The sequence below is a fragment of the Rhinolophus sinicus genome, chromosome 2 (assembly GCF_057876585.1).
Source record: "Rhinolophus sinicus isolate RSI-liver-muscle chromosome 2, RSI-T2T, whole genome shotgun sequence".
Classification (NCBI taxonomy): domain Eukaryota; kingdom Metazoa; phylum Chordata; class Mammalia; order Chiroptera; family Rhinolophidae; genus Rhinolophus; species Rhinolophus sinicus.
Genome location: NC_142502.1, coordinates 45,184,529 through 45,209,127, shown reverse-complemented (window position 1 = coordinate 45,209,127; position 24,599 = coordinate 45,184,529). Strand labels below are relative to the sequence as shown.

Below are 24,599 nucleotides of genomic sequence, written 5' to 3'. Positions count from 1 at the left end.
ATGGAACCTTGAATTCTAGGCTAAGACTGTTGAGCTTTAGTTATGAGCAGTGGGGAGCGTAGAGGGCTTTGTCATATGTGGCCAACGAAGTATGTTTTAGAAACACTGGCCTGCTAATGGAGGTGTGACAGAAAGTGGAGGAGCAGGGAGAAGTTTGTGGTAGGAAGGTCAGCTAGGAGACAGATATATTTGGAGCTCAGTGTTCACGTTCCAGGTTAAAGAGATGATAGTACAAACAGATTGAAGGGGATTCCCATTCAAATGGCAAAGAAGGAAGAATGGCCGCCTTTGGCAACTGGCTGCCTGGGGAGGATATGTAGATGTGAGGAGGTTTACAAGCCTGGGTGATTCAGAGGCTGGTGGCCTGGCTACTGGGGTCTCCTCTTTCCTCCCTCTTTTCATCTTCTCCCTCCCTTTCCACTCTCTTCCGGGAACAATGCAAGTTTCTCTCATTCTAGACGGCACAGTCTTTCTCTGGTGCATTTCCCTTGCACACCCACCCAGGGCTCTACCGGGAGCAGCTTTAAAAGGATTGGTTCATAAACAAATGCAATATGTTAAGATTCTAGTGAATGAAATGTTTTTCCCTCTTACCATAAAAGAAAAACAACAAACGGGATTTGCAGAATATACAAAAGATTTGCAATAACTGTGAGGTCTCTTTTGAGAGCATGAAATAAATAAAAACTTTGGCTAGGAACCTTGAGTGTTATAACAGATCTGTGTTAGAAATGCAAAGAGTGTAGCAAAAGATGGATTTCTCCCACTTTGGGAGAGAGGTGCAAGGTAGGAGTGTGTGTGTGTGTGTGTGTGTGTGTATTGAAAAGTCTGTGAGTGAGGCGAAGTCTCCCTCTGACCCCTCGGAAGCAGCTGCATGTCACAGCAATACTGACCAAAGTAGTCAAAAAATGAGGAGCAAGCCTAAAGAAGGAAAGAGAAATTTTCCAGTCCTGCTTCAAAAGTGTATTTCTTATAGGGTTAAGATGCTAAGAGGAAGGTTCCGGAATGAGATACACTGAAACCACATGGAAGGAACCTGTCCCTGTCCCATGGAGCCCTCACTCACAGCAACTGGCCCAGGCAGTAGCCATGATGGGGTTTTAAGCAACGATGAAAATTTGCCTTGTCGTTTACCTCTGTGACTTGGGTATGTTACTGAGTCTTCTGAAAACTTCAAGAGGAATTCCAGTCCCCTACTCCATAATATGGGAAGTAAGACTATAAAACAACTGAAGAAGTTACAGCATAGCCTGTTACTTATCTGCCACTTTCCATCTTCTTTCACAAGGGGTTATTTCATAACCCCTTGAATAAAGACCACACGGGGGTGGCGTAGCCACCAGTTAGGAGCCTATGACCCCCAAAAGTCTGGTGCAGACCTTAATAAAGCAGACAAATAATGTTATCCAAAAGATCCTTCTGCCCAGAAGTTTTTGCCAATCTGTTGCAGATAACTGTCACAGCACCCGAAGTGTCCCGCTTTTAGGATGAAGTCTTTTCTTTTGAGAACACTGGCTTCCCTTTCATTAAACCAAATATCTACTCATCCTTCCTAGTTTAGCCTCAATGATGTGCCTCTCCCGTGAAGTTTGCCGTTTCCCACTCCCAACTCTCTGTTTTCTTGCCTCCACCTCTGTCTCCAATAACTAACTGACCTTGCAGCTCTCTAAGTACTCATCTTCAATTGTTGCCAGCCCCCAGAGGGCTGGAGCTTCATCTTGTTGATTTTGCATCCCTAGCACTATAGCCTGTACTAAGTGCTCAATAGGTAAAGGAATGAGTATGTTGTAGTGGAAAGGTCACTGAACTTGGAGTTAAGTGATCATGCTAAACAGGTTCCTTGGCTGGTGACCTTGGGTAAGAGCCTCAACTCTTTGAACCTCAGTTTCCTCATCTGACAAGTAAGAAAAACAATGCCCCCTGCCTCTCCCACCAATCCCAAGTTTACCAAGTGAGCTAAGGTATGTGAAAAACATTTTCGCCAGAGCAGAGCTCTGAAGGAAGGAAATCTGTGGACACATTGGTCCAGCCCACTAATTTTACAGATAATAAAACGGAACCTCAGGTGTTTCCTTTTTATCAAAATTCATCATCCTTAGTCCCAGTCCTGTAGGAGCTTGTTCTTGGAGACTGACCTGGAAGTAGGAATGTAATAAATTCATTTTTTCAGGAGTTACTAATGGTTGCTGAGAGTGTGGGAGTACCTCTCCTGGAAACATTTGCATTTCACTTAAGAGATACACAGTAGTGGGATTTCTTTCAGGTCTTTGAGCAGACTGGTAGAGAGGTATTTTGGATGGGACAGTTTCCAAGTCTTTCCCAATTTGCATGATGTAAATGGTTGTCTCTCTACATACTATGTCTTGCATTGATTACTGGAGAAAAACTACATTAATGTTGATCTCCCACAAGTGCCTATGCCCCAAAATCTGGAAGATTCACCTTTTTTAAATATGAAAACTGCAGTGCCCAGACGCTCCTGAAGTCACAAAAGCAGTAATATCTTCAAAGAGATGAAAAAGTCATCAACACATTGGAAAGAATCTTCAAAAAGAAGTGAAGGAATCAGAGGCCACCCCAGCAAGTTACGTGAACTTGGGTAATTCAGGCTTTCGGAGCATTCCCCCCACCCCAATATTGCAACACTTTTTAGCATGTTTGTGTCTGTGTACAGATCAAAAAACAAAAGGTACTGTGGTATTAGGAGAAATATATATTTGGTTTCTGTGTCCCTTTAGTTAAAGTTCTAATTCAACAAATACCAGACACATAGCCAATAGATAATTATTTGAAATAAGTAGAACAGTAGCCAAGGCTTAGTTCATTGTTTTGTTGTCTAAACGTGCTTTTGCTGTTGTTGTAATGGTATTTCTATATAGGGTCCCTTGAGTTTATGATTTAACTCCTCCATGGAACGTAGACTCCTCCATGAAACTTTTGTGTACGGTCATATAAAAAGAGAGTACAATCATTTTGGACTCACAGCACTGGAAAGAAGCATTAGAAAAATCGATATGTTTTTACATACAAATTACTTTGCTGATCGTTGGGGGCACAACCAGAGAAGTTTAACATATAGTCCCCACCTTTAAACAGCTTCATTACCAATAAAAACATTTATCAGACTCATCTAGGCAGAATTGAAAGCTAAGAAAGTTCAAAAAAGGTTTAAAACTTTAGTGGTCATATCTTGTTTTTGTCATTAGATGTCCCTTTACCTTCATTTTCATAAAATATTTTCTTCTGGGAGTAACTGTCTCACCCTCTCTTCAGCAGGAACATATCCATGTTTTGTGATGCTTGAAGTTTATACAATTTGCAGGAAACACTTTAGAGGATAAAAAAAATTATAAATACAACATTATTTAGAGTAAGAAAAAAATCATAATGTATTACAAATTTCAAGAAGCTGACAAATACAAAAAAAAAAAAATCACAAAATCTCAAAAACTAACCTAAAAATTTATTACTGAATGTTCTAACACTCTCTATAATTCTTTTCTCCTCCATGACATTGTTTGCTGGATCAAACCTTATCTGAAGCCCACTATCTCTGGACTTTTCTGTTAGAAAGGCCAATATTTCTCTTTGTTGGTTAAGCAACTTTGAGTTATTTGCAACATAGAATACTAAGTCATAAAAGGTGAATGGAAAACTGATAATAAGCTTCCAGAATAGGACCTCAGCTCATGAAAAAAAGCACTTGAGAATTTATCCCAACTTGCAAAATACAGAATGATTCATGCGGTCATACTGCAGTTAGTTCCCTCCAATAACAGAAGGAACTTAGAATCACTCAAGTGTTCACAGTGGAATAAATATAATTAAACCAGACAGGATATGAGAGAGCATAAAAACATTTGTAAGATCAGTACAATAAAACAAAAAGAGTATTATTGTCTTTACCAAGTATTTAGTAATTAGCCCTTAATGGGAAATGTTGCATGGCTGCTTTGATGTGGTTGTTTAGAATTTATCATTGCTTAATACTGCTTTGTTTCCAGTGGAATAAAGTAGGAGTCAATCTGTGTAAAGATGAAAAAAAGGTGGGGAGAAGTTTAATTGACTAAAAATTGCATTTACTTCAAATCCATGAAGGAAAAGGCATTTGAAAGAAGCAAACAGAAATCATAACGGGCAACAGGCGTTCAGTAATATAACTTTGAAACATGAATGTGCCTGGGAAAACAACTTTTTGCAGCATGGGGAAATGAATGGTCATGTTGAAAGTGTGTGAACTTAGTGCGGTTCTCTTTGGAATAATGAAAGAAAGGAGCCAAAACAATAATTGCAGAGTATGATTTGAAATGGAATCCTGCTAGGATTTATGGTTTCATTACTGCCCGCGAAACAGCAGAGGAAGCAAAGCACACTAAGTTTTAGCATCTTTTCCAATTGCAGTTTATTCCGCGATGGCCTTTTTGGATTTACCTGGAACCATCAAAAAGAAAGGGGCAGGATGACTTCAGAGGCTTACAAAAACAGTTCATATTTGGGATGGATCTTCTTTACAACAATTTGACAAAACAACTTCCCCAGTTACCGTTCATAACGGAAAAATCAGTTCTGTGACAGAATTATGGCGCCATGTGGTGGGGCTCTGGAGAAGGCCGTATCCAGGCCGCACTTCGCACATAAATTGAGGGATTTGTTGAAGACCACAAAGTCAGTTGGTAACAGAGCATGTAGGACCTAACTCTGCATAACTTAGGTAAAAAAGAGTTAAGCTGAAGGAGGAATGTTTGTGTTTGTTCCAAGTTGTAAAATTTACACCTCCCATCACCCCCTACAAATTCATTCATCAGTTCTCACAAACTTCCTTCCCCTCTACCATCTCTCACCAATACTCAAGAATATTCCCTTCCCCCAATTACTTCAGTTACAAGATTGAGACTTATTATTACAGAGAAGTATCTCCATAGAGATCCTCCATAAAGGATCTCATGCACCACCACATCTCGACTTCCTAGAATGGTGCTGGCTCTCAGCCAATGTCTGTTGAATGAATGCAGTGCCACAAAAGGTAACTGAATTGCTCAGTAAAGGCTCCACACCACCCCACCCCCTTGCTCAGCTGGCCTTAAACTTCTTTGGTTTTCTAAGACGGCTTACCAGCCTGCCTGCGAGTAGTCATGATGGTCTTTACATGCAAATTCACTTGTCTTTTATGGCACAGTGTTGACCAGCTGTCCTCCATCATAAGCAAAACTTCGCACTCACCCCTTGCATGACTACTTTCAACCAACCAGAGTTTCAGTTGACCCTTACCTCTTACTGCACCTGGAACAGTGTAGCGAATAATTAGTAGAGAATTTTCGCACACTCCCAGCATCACATCTAGCCACTCCTTTATGCCTACGTGCATTCTCTGCTTTCCCACTGCTGTGAAGGGCAAACTCTTTGTTCCACTAACTCATGCCAGCCCTGCAACTTGTGAGCTGTGTCCCATCTCCTCTGCCAGTTCAAGGACATCAATCATACAGTTACCTCCTCTCCTCCCCACCCCCACCCCCACCCCCACATTCCCCTCTCTACTTGGGATCTCTCATCTGCATACAATAATGTCATGATATCTTGATCTTAGCATCCTCACTTGATTACACATCCCTTAAAGCTACTGTCCCTTTTTTTCCTGCTCCCTTTTAAAGCAAAACTCCTGAAAAGAGTTATCATCCAGCTCCAATTCTTCTCCTCCCATTCCCTCTCGACCCCACTCCAGTCAGGCTTTTGCCCAGATCAATGAGCCCCACATTGTCAATTCCTACGTCAATTATAAGTCAGCAGCATTTATCAAACTGGACGCCAGGCCTCCACACTCCCCTGGATTCCTCCTGTCTCTATGGCAATCCCTTCTCAGTGTCCTTTACTGGATCTATTTCCTCTTCGCAATTTCTAAATGTTGGAATGCTCTAAGAGTCTGTGAACCTCTTCTCACTCCGCACTCACTGTCACACAGGTCTTCTAGTTTTAAATATCACCCTTATGAATGCCGTCCTTATATCCATGTATCCCAAATCTGGATCTCCAGCCCTGAGGTTTTCCCTCAACTCCAATTCCTTGACACCTCCACTGGGAAGTCTGATGAGCACTTATCCCTAACATTTCCCAAACATATTTTGTGATGTTGATCTTCTCCCCAAAGCTGCTCACCTGCAGTGCCCTATATCTTAGTGAACAGCACCTTCAATCTCTTCGTTGTTCAGGCCCCACACTTTGGAATCTTCTTTGACTCTTCTTTTCCTCTCACATGTTATGTCTAAGCATCAGCAAATCATGTTACCTTTACCTGCAAAATGCACCCCATTCCAACCACTTGTCACCACCACTCTTGCCACCACTATCGGGTCCAAGCCACTTAACACTCCACAATGACAATGCCTCTCCCCAACCAGTCTCCCTGCTTTTGTTCTTGCTCCCTAACCCCAGGTCTATTCTCAACACAACAGCCAGAGTGATCCTTTGAAAACATGAGAACTGCTACCCTAAAGAAACTCTCACAAGACAACATGCCCTAGAAATTTTACTGTCTGTACTAGAGAAAAATTGGAAACAGCCTGTCAATGGACAAATAAGTTGTCTTACATTCCTATAGGAGAGTAAACGCAACAGAGGGAAATAAGGCAGATCCTTATGGGAGGAATGGGAAGATCTTAAAGCATTATTGCTACATGAAAATAGCAATTAAAGAAGGTAGTGAAATAAATTATGGTGCATCTATACAATAATGAGTAGGTAAAACATTATGTACTAAATAGCTGTTCAAGACATATTGTGAAAAACTGAATAATTGAAATATCTTTTAATAAAAGAAATACATGTATGCTTAAATATATAGAGACTATCTCTAGTAGTATACGCAAGAAACTGATAAGTTGGTATCTCCTGGGGAATAGAACATGGAGGGTAGGTGAAGAAGGGGACATTATTTTTTACTTCTTGGGCGCTGCAGAACTTTTATCATGAGCATGTATATGTGTGTGCACAGACACACACACACACACACACATACACACACATATGCATGTTTTCTTCTAGCCCTTTAAGGTTAATTGTTGGGGTTGTGTCTGTTTTACATACAGAACTTCATCCGGACTTTTTATTGGTGTGAAGAGTAAGGTAAGGATACATTCTTCCAAATGACAGGCAATTGTCCCAACCCCATGTCCTTACTGATCCATTTTATTCTCCATTGATAGAAATGCTACCTTTAGCATAACTACATTTCTAAGTCTACTATTTTAATTATTATTTTCAGCATTTGTTTTTCTGAAAATGTTTAAGCATCAGAAGATGAATTTGTCCAGAGAGGGCACCAGAATGCTAAAGCAGGGAGCCCCAGACTTCAGCCCAAACAGCACGCACAAAGCTGCTGGGATGGTCCAGCAGAAGACGGGCGTGTGATAAACACAAATATCAGCCTTTGTGTTTCCTGTGGTCTCCCTTGCAGCATCAAACTTTCATATAAGAATGGATGCCCTTATAACTGCAGTACCTAGACTTACGTTGAGTGCCTGACACCAGCCCTGAAAAGGCCACTAGTCTCTCACAAATAACCCAAGGAGGGGTGAGGTCCATGGCCTTGATAGGTGATTTTCACCTAGTGCTCTGATGTGTGATACAGTGGACGGACAGGATTTGGCACCACGCTCAAGCCTCCTTGTGGCCATTTAACCAGCTAAGTGACCTTGAGCAAGGTCCTGTGGTTCATATGAGAACAGAAATTCTACTTCTTAGGGTTGTTTAAGGTTCAACTGAGACCCTATGTAAACTGCACAGTACAGTATCTTGGCCATAATAGGTAGTCAAAAAATGTGCATTATACTTTTTATGGAGAAAGTTTAGATATTTAATTTCCAGACTCTGTGAAATTATAGCCAACATTTAAAGCAGGGAGATCAATGGCCATTGGCAGGGGAGAGGGGATGCATTGGCTTCACATTACCTTCCCTACTTTTCTTTTTAATCCAGGCTATTCTTGCCAAGTTTGCCCCTTGATGGTTGGCCATTATGATATTAGTATATAGTAACATACATACACAAACAAAAGTTCAAACAGCATGAAAGGCTAGTTAATAAAATGAGTTTCCTGTGACCCCACATATGAGGTCAGACAATTAAGTTCGCGAACTTGTTGCAATGATGTTGCTAAGCTTTTTTGATATCAGAGGGATTATTCATTATGAATTTGTACCAACGAGACAAACAGTTGACCAAGTTTACTGTTTGGAAGTGCTGAAAAGGCTGCGTGGAAAAGTTAGACAGAAATGATGTGAACTTTTCGCCAATTCATGGCTCATGCATCACAACAATGCCCCAGTTCACATAGCACTGTCTGTGAGGGAGTTTTTATCCAGTAAATAAGTAACTGTATTGGAACACCCTCCCTACTCACCAGATCTGGCCCCCAATGACTTCCTTCTTTACCTGAGATAAAGGAAATATTGAAAGGAAGATATTTTTATGACATTCAGGACATCAAGGGTAATACTGTGTTTCTCCAAAAATAAGACCTAGCTGGACAATCAGCTCTAATGCGTCTTTTGGAACAAAAATTAATATGAGACCCAGTATTATATTATGTTATGTTATGTTATGTTATGTTATGTTATGTTATATTATACCCGGTCTTATAGTAAAATTAGACCCAGTATTTATATTATATTATATATTATATTATATTATATTATATTATATTATATTATATTATATTATACCCAGTCTTATATTTTAGTAAAATAAGACCGGGTCTTATATTAACTTTTGCTCCAAAAGACGCATTAGAGCTCATTGTCCGCCTAGGTCTTATTTTTGGGGAAACACAATATGATGACAGCTCTGATGACCATCCCAGAAAAAGAGTTCCAAAATTGCTTTGAAGGGTAGACTAGGCGCTGGCGTCAGTGCATAGCTTCCTAAGGGGAGTACTTCGAAGGTGACCATAGTGATATTCAGCAATGAGGTAGGTAGCACTTTTTCTAGGATAAGTTCGCGAACTTAATGGTTAGACCTTGTATACTCCTCAGAGGTAGCCATCGTTAAGTTTTTTGTTGTTTCCATGAAGAAATTTTTCCTGTGTGTATGCACATATGCACACACTCATGAAAGCAGCCTATACACACTTTTCTTGCTTTTTTTAAACTTCAGATTACATCAAAATTGAGTAATATAAAGCTAGATTATTTGGAAGATCTTAGACAAAAATGGGAGGAGAAGTGGTGGTTCAAGGCCCACTAGCAGGTTTTTTTAAACTCAAGTAAGTTACTAGTTCAAAAATTTTTCCCTTGGGTTTGTGCTACATGCTTATTTTAAAAAGTATTGGCCAAGACCAAGGTACATAATGTATATACACTACATTGCTTATGTATTAGTTTCTTTTAATAAAAATGTGTCTGAAGCTGTAAAGATATTTGAGCATAATATTGGCCTTTTCCTTTAAAAAAAAAAAAAGCATGGGAGATCCTTTATTTCCTTTAGAGCCATATTATTCATCCTGAGAAACTGTGCACACCATGCTTATTGCCTGTCTACATGCTTTCAGTCCAGCTCTGTGGGTATATAATTAATTGTGTGCTTAACAACTGCTCACCTGGGGTTTTGTTTTGTTTTTTGTTTTTTTCGTATAGTCATTGTGTAGGAAACTGCCTCCGAACCAGCACGTGATTAGGTTTGCTCAGCTCCCACTTCCATGCTGTTACATAACACTCCCCAGCTGGGCGGTGGGTGTAGCGCTCACAAGAGCTGGTTTCAGAATTGAAAAGGGCTTGGAAAATTTCAGGTTCTGAGCACTTCTCTTCTTCCAAGTATATTCAAAAGGCAAAGTCTTGCTCTATTTCTCCTGCCCCTCCAAATAGGAAAGTTCTATCTGTGTTCTGTGGTGCAATTGCACTGCAGAGAAACAATTTGTACATTCCATACTATAGTGGTAACCAGAAGAAAATAGTAGCATTATGGGGTAGAAAATAATTGTAGACATCTCTTTCTGGTATTATTGCAGACTTGATCCTCTGGATAACCCTCCCCCTAAAAACAACTAAACATGCGAGATGAAATTATTTAAATGTTTTAATTTATCTAAATTTAAATGTATAACAAAATGGAAGTTTTGAGTGAGATGCCAAGAGACGATAAATATTAGACACAAAGCAAGTTATGAGATGAACAAAGACAAAGACATTCAACACAGGTGGCCAAGAATACAACCAACACTAAAGACACGAGACAGTCCAGTGACATTCCACCTGGAACCCACTCAAGCGGGCTTGTGGAAGGATTTCCTTGGTGAGAGTTTGTCATGCTGGGTGTCAGGTGGGGTCTCAGCTCCCACTCCCCACGTAAGAACGCAGGATATGGTGAGGCCAAAAAGGAACCATACATGGGGAGTCATAGACAGGGGAGTCATACCACTATATTCTCGCTGGCAGCTGGGTTGCAGACACAGGAAACAGGATCCACACGATCTGCAACCTTCCGTCCACTTCTCTGTCAACCAACCAACCCCACTTGCTAACTGCAATCCGCCCTGCTAACTGCAATCCGCTGTTGCTAGCTCAGCCACCATCTTCTTGCTAGCCCCCATTTTTGCTGCTAGCCTAGCCACAGCAGTTATATTAGTGGCCAATGGCTCACTGGTTATAGCTGATGGCCAACTAGCCACAGCTGATGGCCATCCAATCACAGTTGATAGCCATTTACTACCTGAGCCAGCACCTTCCCCCGTGAGGCCGAGAGCCTGGAAATTGCATTCCTGGCTCTGTCCCCACAGAGCTGCTTCTGCAAATCTAGAAAGAGGAGCTTTCAGGAAACTTCGCAGAGAGCTCCATATGCATCCCCTGAAATTATGAGACACAGGGGACAAGTGACTGAGGGCTGAGGAAGCTAAAGGCAGAGGCTGTGATTTTAGCCTGAGACAACAAGGGAAAAAAGGGGGTGCTCTTGCATTGTGACGGGCCAGCATTCTAAAATTTATATAGAAATACAAAGCACCTAGAATAGCCAAAAAGGAAAAAAGACAAAGTTGGAGGACTTGTACTGTCTGATTTCAAGAATTATTATAAAGTTCCAGTAATTAAGACAGTGTGCATTCGCATAAGGTAGACATATAGAGCAACTGAACAGAAAGTTCAGAAACAGATTTACATATGTATTAAATTGTCTTTTGTCTTCTCACAAAGATCCTAAGGCAACTGTCTTTTGACAAAGTCAAATCATCTTTTGACAAAGATCCTAAGGCAATTTAATGGGCAAAGGATAATATTTTCAACAACTGGTGCTGGAATAGTTGGATAGTCGATATGCAAAGAAGACAGAGAAGGAGGAAGGAGAAGAGGAGGAGGTACAGAAGGAGAGGAGAGGGCGGGGAGAGGAAAGAGAGAGGGAGAGAGGTAAGGAGCGAGCGAGGGAGCGAGCAAGGGAGGGAGGGAGGAAGGAAGGATAAAGAAAGACAATCAACACTTACTTCACACTGTCTATAAAAATTGATATGGATGAAAGACAAACATAAGAGTTAAAATTATAAAACTTCTAAAAGGTAACTATACTAGTTATCTACTGCTGAGTAACGATATTTTCACCAACTTAGTGGCTGAAAACAACTTACACTTGTTATCTCACAATTTCTGTGGTCAGAAGTCCAGGTGTGGGTAGGTTGACTTCTGCCTAGGGTCTCACAAGGCTTCAGTCAAGATGTCAGCCCGGCTGTGGGCTCATTGAAGTCTTGACTGGGGAAAGTTATTGGCAGAATTTAGTTTCTTGCAATTATAGGACTGACAGCCTCAATAACTTGCTGGCTATTGACCAGAGGCTACCCTCGGGTCCTAGATGCCACACAGTTCCTTACCATGTGGGGTTCCCCAGCATGACCACTTGCTTGCTCAAAACTAGAGAGAAAGAAAACCTCAGCAAAGTGGATGATAAAATCTTTAGTCATACAAGCATGTAATCACACACAACCATGTACATCCCACCATTTTGCCATATTCTATTGGTTACAAGCAAGCCACAGGTCTTACCCCTATTCAAGGCCAAAATCATAGAATAACTGAAGAAAGTATATAGCTTTTCTGCATCGAGAGGGGGAAAATGAACACAACCATACATACCCTTCTTTGTCCATTTAAAAAATAGTTGTACATACCTAATAGTTGTACATCCTTGTATGCTGAATTGTATGGTGGTATCAAAAGACAGTTGCCTTAGGATTTTTGTGAGAAGACAAAAGACAATTTAATACATATGTAAATCTATTTCTGAACTTTCTGTACAGTTGCTCTATATGTCTACCTTATGCCAATTCACACTGTCTTAATTACTGGAACTTTATAATAATTCTTGAAATCAGACAGTACAAGTCCTCCAACTTGGATTTCATGTAACCCACCTTATATCTTCTCCTTTGATTCTAATGTGTAACATAAGCTGCCACACTGCCTTTCTCCAGACCACTTTCTCAATCCGTTGAGATCTTGTTTCCAGGTATGTCTTCAAATTGTTGGCTCAAATAAACTTTCATAAAACTTTTCTACATGCTAGACATTCTTTCATCAACAATCCTGCAACTTTTAGTGAATTTACTTATTAGTTCTAACAGTTTTGGGGTGGAGTCTTTAGGGGTTTCTATATATAATATGTCATCGGCAAATAGTGACAGTTCTACTTCTTCCTTTCCAATTTGAATACCTTTTATTTCTTTTTCTTGACTAATGGCCTGACTTCCAATACTATGCTGAATAAAAGTGGCAAGACTGGGCATCCTTGTCTTGTTCCTGATATTAGAGGAAAGGTTTTCAGCTTTTCACTGTGGAATATCAATGTACGTTTTTATTTCTATATTTAGGCTATAAGTCCCTGAAGAATATCTTGCACTTTGGAAACCCCAGGATGCCCAGTAGCAGTGTCTCACGTGTATTAAGTACTCAAGCTTGGCACGATGGCAATTGCACAGGCTTATGGAATCAGGGGAAGATTAATTCAAATCCCAGCTCTGCCATTTACTAGTTGAGCAAACTCAAATAGTTGATTAATGTCTCTGAGCCGTGGTTCCCCTACATAACCTCACAGTTTTGAGATAAAATAAAATAATATGTATAAACTGCCTGACACGCTCACTAAATGATAGCAATTGCTGCTATTTATAGATGTGGAGAACTGACATGCTAAAAATGAGCAAATTTTAACATTAACCAGAAAATTAAATTGCCAGCTTTCTATCATGGATTTTTCTTTGCCTCTGTAAAAACGGCAAGAATCCTTTCAACTGCTGCTCCCCTTGTGTAAGGATAGCCCCACCCTGATATGCACGTGCTAAGGGGCCTCAGCAACAACGCTTTTTGCCAACCACCTTCGGCAAATCATCTTTTCCCTTGAACAAACTTTCCCAAAATGAAGCTGGTCAAAGGCTGTATAAATACGGCAGGGCATCTTCTACATTTTTGTACTATTTCTGCCACAAGAGGGCACAATGTGACTGTGTATACAGTGAAAAACCGTTGCCAATCCTAAAAGTAACTATTACACAACAGAACACACTGTGCTCCAGTAATTGTTTTCATTTAAACATTGGTTTTACATACTTGAATTAATTTTATTCTTTAAAGCAAGAATAATTGAAAGCAGGAAATTTCCTTCTGAAGCATCTTTTCTCAGGCTATAACTGGTTAAGTACAAACTTAGCATCATTCTTCTCTGTTTAAAATACTGTGATTCATCTCTTTTTCTGGGAGTCATTTCCTGGAGGGCGTAAGAGGACTTTTGCTCCAAATTACTATATATTCCTAGTTCTTGTTATGTTTCCTGTAGGCCATCAAGTTCATGGATTTTATTATATAGCCTTGCAAATTAGTAGAAAAATTTACTAGCCTATAAACATTTTATCAGCCTCATCTTGCTCCTTGGTAACAAAATAGCTGAAAGCACTGTTCTGCATAACTTACTCACCTGTGAAACTAATGATTGTTATGCAACCAGTTTCTAGCTTTTTATTTTCTCCTTGTAAAAAGTATGCAAGTAGAGTGGATGTGGGCATGAATGTAACCAAATAAATCTGTTGCCCAATACCACATGCAACCTATGCCATTATTGGCAAAAGTGATACATTCCCAGACAGATTTCATTGACAAATGGAAATCACCTTCCTTTGAGAAGTCACACCCAGCCCTGCTCAAAAGAAGAATTGGCCAGAACGTGCTTGTTCCATCCACCTCATTCTTGTCCCTCTGTGCCACTTATCCTGCACCTGGACACCCAGAGAGGGTGGGCAGAACCTTGGCACAGTATTTTACAAAAGTTTCTGATCTCTGGCTGAGATGGATGCTTCCACACGCAGGAAGCAGGCGCCTCTGTGGTGTGGTACTGTCAGTGGTCCAAGTCACTGTCTGCTTTTCCCCCTTTGCAAAGTCACATGTGTTTCTTTGTGGTTGTCATGCCTATTTCCACTTAGACTTTACATTCTGTGCCAGCCTTTACGTGGCTGAGGGTAGAGGCCCTTGCCCCTAAACTTAGGGAATGCCTACCCGTTTCTGTAAGAGGAGCTATGGTTCTGCCTCCCTTTTCTTCACACCACTTATGGTTCTGCCTACCCACACTGGTCCACTTCCTAGAATGGGGTGGCAGATGAACCCCACAGTTATTCATAATGGAAGCAGATGTACCACAAAAGAGATGCAACCCTCCCCCCCGTAGGCAAGAGGGCAGGTGAGGACAACCATGCAGGCCAATTCTTTTTCTTTTTCAACCATTAGCACTTCTCCCCTCTTAGTTCAAGGCTCTGAGGAAGTCAGTGAGAGTCTGACTGGCCCTATTATTGGGCACTGGCTGCTGATTTAAGCCCTGCCACATACAAGCAAGTTGGGGAAGACCGTGGAGAGCTGGCAGCAGTAGGAGAGCACGGCTGAGACCAGGATCCCAAGTGGTTCCTAGTCCTGGGCTGCCGAGCAGAACGCAAGGATCCTGAACATACGAACTTCAAGACAGATTTCCCCAGCGGGTGTGCAATGTCCAGTGAAAAGTAGGAGTGCCACAGTGTTTCTTGACTACAGGACTTCTCAAAACCTGTAATATGCCAAAACTTGGATCTCCCAAAGGGAGATATTATTTTACTACAAAACCTGTTTTTGAAATAATATACAAACTTAGTATTTTGAGTTACACACATGGGAACTGTTTTTCTAATCATCGAATTTGTGCCAATTATTCTAAAAGGAAAAAAATCATAATGTGGAAAAAAATCGTAATGTGTTGTACCTTATTAAATAAAAGCAAAATTTGTTTAATCATGTGTGACAAAAAATAAGATTGAGGAGTACCTCTAGGGGGTGATTAGGGGATTGGAGGTATCATTGGAGGGTACAAAGATTGTCTTTCATCCAGATGCATCTTTATTTCGACACGTCGGCCATGCTTCTCTGATATCACCGTGTAAGAATTCCCAGGTTCTAGAAACTGATTAGGGGTAGCTTGGCCCATGGTGTGAATGTATAAATGAATGGGGCTCAGTGTTCATTATGCAAGATTTAAATGTCTTATATCTCAGGGAGATATACCCAGCAACAGTCTATTCTTAGCAAGGTACCAGACACTGCCTTTTCTAGAAGTCATAAGCTAGACTATTCCTCCACATATAAATCAATACAAGTTGATGACCTGAAAGAAGCTACATTGATTAAAAGGAAGCAGGTTATAGGCAAATAAAATCCCAGGAAAACCTAAAATAACATGCAACTTAGTGTTGTTACCATTGTCTTATTTAATAAGAATTGCGATGGTACCACATGAGATGAGAGTGCAAGAAAACGTTTTGGCTGGGTCCTTTTGCAGGTTAGAGAGTGTTTTTTACTCATCTATAAGTCTTGCATGAGTCCGCTGATCTTGCTTTGCTCTGGACCATGATGATGGTGATGATGAAGGATGGTGTCCTTAGAGCATGTCCAAGGAAGCAGGGATGGGCAAGAATCATCTTCTGAATTCCAAATAGAGGAAACCAACCATCAGTGTTCAGGGCTCAAGAATAGATGACAATAACTAAGTCCATATCTAATTCTGATCATGTGATCTAGCCACAAACCTCTGGACACTTTGCATCCAGAGAAACTTCCTCTAGAGTGTCTTGTGTGAGTACCTGTGTTGAGTTGGCCCAAAAGGTGACCTGCTGAGTTTCTGACCTGGTACCACACTCAGCCATCTATTCTGGGAAACCAAAGTCTGACTTCAAGATAGAAAAACAGAAACTGAAGAAAAAGAGAAAGAAAGAAAACAAAACAAACCCCTTAATCTCCTCCAGAAACCCAGGGAAAGGGAGGAGGTGCATACCAGTACTTCAGGCCACACGGAGAGAGGATTTAAATGGTCTGAGAAAAAAAATGTGCCATTCTAAGTGGAGAAGAAAACAGCTATTGTCTAACACTTAAATAAAAAATACTGTATAAACAGCTAACAGCTGTTTTTCAGCCTTTGCTTTTTAGAGCAAAAGCCAGTAAAAGAAAAGACATACTCTTTCAAATGTGGTTTTTGTGCAGAGCCCAGATTTTCTACTACTAATTTCCAACCCAGAAGGAGGCCCTGTTTCGGATCGTTTTGTTTTTAAGACTAGTGAAAACTACAAGTTCAGTACAGCGCCACAGACCCAGATGGAGGCTGAGCCAGACAGACTTTGCTATACCAAGGAGAAGGTGTATATACATCAAAGGGGATTTTAGTGTTAAAAAACAGAAACAAGTCCTCTCAAAACCCCCCTCAATGCGTGGATATTGAAAGGAAAAAAACACTAACTTTGCACGCAGAAGTAGAAAACACGATTCATCTCTTTGAGATATTGTTTGATTTCAGCACCTTTAACTATAAAATCATTAAGGAGACTCAGTGCCCTGGTCCATTTATCCATTGTCCACATATAAAAGCCCCCTGATAAGACCAGGAAGACTCTAATGAACACCCATCTTATAAATAAGGAAATTATAGGGGACTTTCAAAGGTATATTCATATGAAAAATTACTAGCTAAGTCTTATAATTATGAAGTCAGAGGGATAAAATAACAGTGAGGCAAGCTCTGTTTTATAAACAGAGACTCAAAGATAAGACCTTACTTATTCCCTCTTGGTGCCTTTGTTAATGCTGTTTACTCCACCCTGAATACTAGCTTCAGTCCCTCAGAGGAAATCTTATACTTACTTCGGGTGTATGCTCTTCACCCTTCTCTAGCTTTTTTATTATACATAAAGATACATGTACATATATGCATATGTACATATATATACATATATATGAAGGGAGAAAGAGAGCTTTGAGATGCCCTCTAATTATTTCCTATGTCTTTATTGTAATTTTAACATTTTGAAGCACAGTCTATGTCTCGTGTCTATCTGGCTGCTGTGTCCATATGGCCTGAATATTACGAACACATGAGATCCATTCCCAGCATTATGGCAGAGCCGATCCTCAGAAGGCCTTCCTGCCACAATTCCGTTAGATCCTGAATACAACATGGTTTTTCATGTGTACTGCTGGGCTCGCAGATAACAAAAGAACCCTCCAGAGCCCAAAGAAATGAGCTGTGAGCTGAAATGCAAGCAGGAGGTGGTAAGAACAGGACAAACTCAAACACTAAACCTTGGGTCCATTGCAAGGTGCAAAAGCCAAACTAAGTCTCCCACTGTAAACCCTGACCTTTAAAGGGGTCTAAACCAGCCCTCGGGGTCCTGGAGGAAGCACATGCAAACCTCTTTGGAGTAAACAGCTCCAGTTTAGGTCCTTAGGATTCCCACAGATTGAGCAAAATGAGTTCAGAATCAAAGAGCACCAAGCAGCAAGAAACTAAGCTCCCATATGTAAGAGGAAGCAGAAACAACAATACATTTATATTCCCAGGACTTCGGCACTGGCATTATCAAATGCAAAATTTTAAATATTGTATATGAAATCATTAAAGAAATCCAAGATAGAATCATCCATGTGTGCAACTACCAAGAATCTATGAAATATGACCAAGCAGATTTGAAAAAGAGCCAAGTAAAATGTTTATAAATGAAAAATATAATTGTTGAAAATAAGAACTCAATGGCCAGTAAATAAGACACAGCTGACAAGAGCATCAGTTGACTTGTGTGCCTGAAGAAATTACCCAGAATACAGCACAGAGAGACAGGAAGATAGAAATCTGAAAAGGGGGTTAAGACCTGGAGGAAAGAACGGGAAGGATTAATAGTCTGATCATAGGAGTCCCAGAAAAGACTAGAGAGCATGGGTGAGAAGGCAATATTCAAAGAGATAATGAATGAGAAGGTCCAGATACAGGAAACATAATATATACCACGCAGGATAAAGGTTTTTAAATCTACACTCAGACACATTGTTGTAAAATGGCCACATGCTAAACTCAAAAAGAACTTACAGGGAACAAGCAGAAAAGAAGGCAGATCACCTACAAAGAATCAGTTAAGTTGTCAGCAGACACCTTTTACAGCAACAGAAACCAGAAAACTGCAGGATAACATCTTCAAAGTGATAAAATAACTGAGAATTGCATGTGCAACAAAACTACTTTTAAGAATGAGAGCAAAAAAAGACTCTTCAGATCAACATTAAATATGAACAGAAAATGAACAGTAGGAAGGGTGCTATGCTTAAGCTCCTTTCTGGGCATCATACCAGGAACACTGTCTTTGTGAAAAAAAATGTTTTAAGTATGATGTTAACATTCACTTAGTGGAGTGACAAAGAAGGTTTTTCGTGTTCCTGACTCTGGGAATTCAGGAAACAATTGAGTTACTGGCGGTTTAAAATGTCAGAGAGCAGTAATCACAATGTGCTTCCCACTCTCAATTACTTCAAGCATTGCCTGCTTTTGAGGCTATTCTTGAGTACTAAAATGTTTTCCTAGGATATATTTTGTGCAGTTTCCATGTGCTCAGTGTGACTAAGGATTAGTCACAAGTTACAATAGGAGAGACTCAAGAAAAGACAGCTTGGTCTCTGGAATGACTTCCTTCCCACCTCTGAGTTCACCAACTCCAACCAATTCTTGGCCCCGCCCCTGAAACTGGTTCTGTTCCTGGCAGGGGGGGTTCCTGGGTAGGATCTGCTGCTCCCTGAAGCCTTCGCTTCGGGAAAAACCTGCATCCTCCATCTTGGGCAGACATTCCCCCTGTATTTCCCATCCCTTTTCCTATAATCTCTTCTCTACCTGTGGGAAGATGTGTGAGCCCAGCTGTTAAGAGAAGGGAGAAAGGGATAGACAGAGGAAAAATTAGGTGAGGTTGATGCAACTTGAGCAGAGATATTTTAAGCTGTGCTTTTTGTAATACAGAAAAGCAGGAGTCAACCCAAGTATCCAATAATTAGGAACTAGCTAAGCAAACTGTCGCATGTGGGGAAAAAAATGGAATATTACATTGCTCTGATTGACGATAATTGAAAGATGTGTGAACAGAGGCCACATGTGGATCGTGGGACTTCATCAAACTGTTTAAATGAATGTCATCCTGATAAATGTCGAGCACACACTCAATCATGAACAAGAGTTACAAACTAAATAACAGTCATGCCGCTATAGAGCTCAGGCCTGAAAGAGGACATAGAGCTTTCTAATTTATTAGCAAATTTATTATTTAAGTATTAGTATCAATTAATAAATGTATAGTGAAAGTTTTTTTATGTTTTTGTTTTTGTTTCTTCCATGATTCTTAGACGTTTTCCATAGAAAAGAGGCTCCATTTTTATTTTGAATGATGACCTAAAAAACATGGTGAATTATTAGTTAGAGTTTAAACATGAGACACAAATTACACAGCAATTTGTACAAGGAAAGTTAAAGAATTATTAACAGGGAATTGGAGTGACAAGAAACAATTACTATGGAAAGAGCCACGCTCGCGCAGGAAGCCTGAGCTGCTGACCAGACACTTGCGTCAGTCGGTTCTTGGCCTCCTGGGGCGCAGGGTCTCTTATGAAAGCCCCCCCGGCTTTCCATAGTAGTCCTTTCTTGTCTGCCCCAAGGCAGGTTGAACCAAAAGGGTCTCCCCAATCTTGTGGTTTAAAACACATAGTCGTCTATAACAACACAAGTGTGTCTTTCAGAGATGTTAAGGAAAATAATAAATGAAAGCTACTGTAAATACGTTTAGTGGCTCAATAAATGCCAATCATGGTTTCAAAGTTGCTGCAACCTACTCTTTGACAAAGTAGTGACCAAGGGCCTGGGCTCTGAGCCGCTTACTAACTGTGTGACCTTGGGAAAATTACGTCACCTCTCTGTGCCTCATTCCCCACCGTAAATTGGGGGTAGTGATAGCACCCACTTCAGAGGATTAGATGAAGGATGGAGAGAGTTCATACACGTAAAGCTCTTAGGACACGGTAGCCCATAGCGCAGAATAAGCACTGTATATGTTAGGTATTATTATTACTACGTGAGAACAGTGACAGCCAAACCCCTTTATGCTGGGCCCCTCCCAAGTCGCCCACAGTCTCTCCACATGTCCTCCTGAGAAGGAGGTGACCTTGCTCACAAACCCTGCCCTTAAGGGGCACCCAGGCGCAGGGCAGCCACTGAGTCATGCTGTGTAGCCCATCAGGTCTGCTGGTCACGCAGGACACCAGCCTGCTCTTCTATCATCAACGCTGGACAAAGCGGCCAAAAGCCAAAACAAGTAAACTAGAGCCCAGAGAACAGATCCAAACAGCTTGGGGCCTGGCAGTACCAGTGGAAGAGCTTGAAAAGAAAAACAACCAAAAACAACGCACAGGCTCGTCTTTGTCATGGCTGACCCCGCTCACAGCCAGGCACGGAAACAGAGCGGCTCTAGGAGAAAATGCCTTTCTTTCCACGCAGTAATTGAATCCAGTTGTGGACTGAGGTTGTACATTAGTGGGATTTAAGAAAGGCTTACCTCTTAGATACATCTTCTCCCGCTGAACAACCTTTTATTTCTGTTACATTCTTGTGAAGCGGGGTGCTAAAGCATCCACGGGCAATATAATCCTTTGGAATCCGGCTCTCACACTCACCCTACAGATATGCTGGGAATCCTTTAGGCTTCTGGAAAACTAAAGCTCTTGGGTGGCGTCCAAGACGCCCTTCTGGATACTGAATTCTGCTTTGTAGCAGACAGTATTTGGGGCAGTTTTAGGGCAGCTGCATGTTCAGAAGACTTTAGCTTCACTGCAACTTAATTCCTCTTCAAGAGGGCTGCCCTGGTCTTTCTCCTGGAGAACACTGAAGGGGGAGAGAGTGGCCAGTGGCTAGGACAGGATGTTTCTGAGTCAGATTGGGTTGTGCCTTGTCCCACGGCAATCGCTGCCCGCTGACAGCATGCTTCGCTCTGTCAGTGAAATGAAGCAGTCCCTGTTCTAGCAACTGCCACCCATGTCAGGACAGCAAGTCTTACACCACCCCGCTGGAGTCCTGCCCTGGAAGCCTCAGGGGCACAGATTCAAAGATCTTAGCCAGAAGCTCTTCAATAAATCATGCTTTTAAAATTTTTGTAATTACTTTGGTAGTTTTACAATGATGAAACGCTCCATGTGGGAAGTAGAGTGCAATACGGGTTAAGTTAAAAAGAGTAAAGTTTCTTGTATAGATGTAAAAGCAAAAGAGGTTATTGGGCATCCACTGTGTGCACAGGAGTCTGGGATGTGGATGCTACGTCACGTGGCACACTCTCCGCTGTTCTCAGGCATTTTATGAGCTTCCCCCCGTCTTCTAGATTCTCCCTGGGAAATGCTTTTCCACCCCGGTGGGTCAGTGTGCTAGGCAGCGAATATATAGCTCACTCAACCACAAAGGAGAGTTGACTAAAGGGAGTTGTCTCTCGCTGGTTGTGGAGCACCCATTCCTCCTTGCGGTCCTCTCTGCCACCGGACTTCGGAAGGATTGGGATGGTCTAAATCAGTAACTAATGTGCACAGCAGTTATGAGGGAAAGACCCACCTCCGGGCCTCTACCCTTTGCCACCTGCTGCCCAGCTCGGTCACAGGGCCCTTTGTCACTTGGCTTGTGTGGATGAGCACAAGGTGTAAGTTCCCAGGGACGATTTCCCCTAGAAGCCCCTGGGGACCATGTGGCTCCATTGGCACAGTTTCAGAGATGGGAGGTGAAAAGCGAAGACATCAACACTGAAATCTTTGTTGATTTTCTAAAACTGAGTGGAAAAGAGAAAGGAAGATAAAGGGAAATTATTTCTGTGAGTCAAATCCTGTTCTGTTTATTTGATCCCAGAGTTTCTAAACTAACAACTGAGTACCTGGCTGCACTGGCCCTGGACTGGGCATCAAACACCAAGTTGCCAGAGACACAGCCCCAGATCTGTTTCAGGACCTCAAACTATGGCCAAATACCCTGCCCCCTCCCCATGACCCCACCTCCATTATAATTTCCTAGGCTGTTATAACAAACATAAACATGGTGGCTCAAAACAACGGAAATGTCTCCTGTCATGGTTCTGGAGGGCAGACGTCTGAAATCAAGGTGTGGGCAGGGCCCTGCTCCCTCCAGGGGTTTTAGAGAAGAATCCCTCCTGACCCCTTCCAGCTTCTGGTGACATCAGGCATTCCTTGCTGTGTGGCTACATCACTCCCATGCCTGCCTTTGTCTCTTCACGTGGCCTTCTCCTGTTCTCTGCATGCCTGCTCTCCTGTCTTGTCATCGGAATTAGGGCCCACGGGATAATCCAGATGATCTCATCTCAAGGTCCTTTAATCACATATGCAAACATCCTCCTTCCAAATAAGATCATGTCCACAGTTCCCTGGGGTTAGGACCTGGACATATCTTTTTGGGCACCACCATTCAACTCACCCTCCCCCCCATCTTCATTCTCTCCCTCCCTCTGGATCCTCACACTCAATGTAGAATATGCTCAAGTTGCCTCATGGAAAGGAAAATAAATTCTACTCATATCATGTTACCCTTTCAAGCTGTGCCATTCATCCTTTTTTGTTCCTCCTCTCAGCTATCAAACATTTCCTGAGAGTCATCTGTATTTGTTACCTCCATTTATGACTCACCCCTTACTTTTTTTCTCCACTTATTTTTCAAGACAATGTGTTATGTATGCCAAGCATGGAGAAAAGTTTACATTCTTCTCTCACTTTCTTGTGGCAAAAGATGACAAAATTTGCCATTTTAACCATTTTTACATGTACAATTTAGTGACATTAATTACGTCCTTTACTTTTCAATGCTTTATAAGTTGGCTTCCACCCCCATGACCGCCCTGTTCTCTCAGAGATCACCAGCTTCCGTCCTCCACCTCCCCCACCCCTTTACCAAACTGGACACTGCTGACCACCCCCTTCTTAAAACTCTTCTTTCAGCTTCCCAGACCGCAGTTCTCTTTCAGTGAGACTATTTCTCTAATTCCTTCTCCCCCTGTTCCCTAAGTTAGAACCCTTCCAGGAGCTTCCCAATTCCCCTTGGTCTTGATTGCCTCCTGGGAAACCTCCCATATTCTCATCCATGTTGCAGCTCCAACCAACTCCTCAATGCAGACAACTCGTCTCAGCTAAAGCCTGGCCTAAGAGCTCAGCTAGAAGCTTAAGCTTCTGCATCCTGGGCACACATTTCCAGTTGTCTTCTGATCCCCACCTACATGTCCCGTTGACACCTCAAACTCAGTATGTCCAAATGGGGACTCATGGTCTCTTCCTTTAAACTCCTGATTCCCCTTATGTTCTCCCCATATCTCTGCCTGGCACCATTATCCTCCCACTCACCCAGTGGGGAAATCTTGGACCATCTTTGCCTTCCAATCCTTTCTGATCCTGTACCTTTTATCTCTACAGTAGCGCCACTGCCCTGCTCCACGCTGTGCCGTCTTTTCCATTCTGACACTCTCTTGCCTCCCTTCTTCAACCTGGAAGACTACAGTGGACCTCTCTCAGGTTGCCCTCTACTCCCTCTATTTTCCATTCCATTTCACACATTGTTAATACATTGTTCTCCCTAAAACACAGTCCTGATCCATCTCGTCACAAACCCTCAGTATCTCCCACTACTTTGAGAATAAAACCTAAATTCCTCAGCTGAACCTTCACCACTTTCCCTGAACTGGTGGTGCTGAGCGTCTCCTGACCACCACATACACTTTGTTCTGGCCCAAAAGTGGAAATGTCTGTCCTCTAGACACATCTCACGCTTCCTTGCTTACCTTTCCCCTTTCAAAATATGGGTTTCATAGTTTTCTAAAAGATCTCTTTTCTTTCTGTTAAAATATGAGTAACAAAATAAGAGATACTGACTGAAGAGAAGATTGCCAAATTCCACAAAGTGGAATCACCCACCTCTTATTTCCTGCACCAAACAGAAAACACACCCGAGATTATTCTTATCTGACAGGGTTACAAACAGAGCTTTGTTTGCTCATGGAATTCACCAGCTTGGAGTAGAACCATCACCTTTTGAGAATTCAGACCTTCTGTTGGTGATTCAGCTGCCAGGGGAAGCATCAACTTTCTTGCTCTGAATTTCTGTAACAGAAAAGCGGCTCTCTGGTGGCAGATCAGATGGTAACAAAAACTATCACTTCAAACCTGAAATCTTGTGCATGAGAGTTCCAGGAAGTCAAACAGAGATAAAGACATGATGCAAAAATTAAAAGGCAACTTCCGCAT

At 41.6% G+C, this 24,599-nt stretch overlaps 1 protein-coding gene across 5 annotated transcripts in view; it reads right to left on the bottom strand.

The window, feature by feature from the left end:
* Positions 1 to 21,854, bottom strand: part of SLC22A16 (solute carrier family 22 member 16) — a 64,033-nt gene extending 42,179 nt beyond the window's left edge. The window contains exons 1-3 of one of the 5 annotated variants that reach the window (XM_088795513.1): positions 20,879 to 21,851; positions 11,597 to 11,717; positions 3,263 to 3,328 (exon numbers count right to left, since the gene is read on the bottom strand). In XM_088795513.1, coding sequence (XP_088651639.1) covers positions 3,263 to 3,288 — 26 coding nt within the window. In that variant the 5' untranslated portion in view covers positions 3,289 to 3,328; positions 11,597 to 11,717; positions 20,879 to 21,851. Of the gene's footprint in view, positions 1 to 3,218; positions 3,329 to 11,596; positions 11,718 to 20,878 lie in introns of all 5 variants that reach the window. The other 4 variants (XM_019735056.3, XM_088795512.1, XM_074333443.2 and 1 more) reach the window with 4 other exon arrangements.
* Positions 21,855 to 24,599: the final 2,745 nt, after the last annotated feature.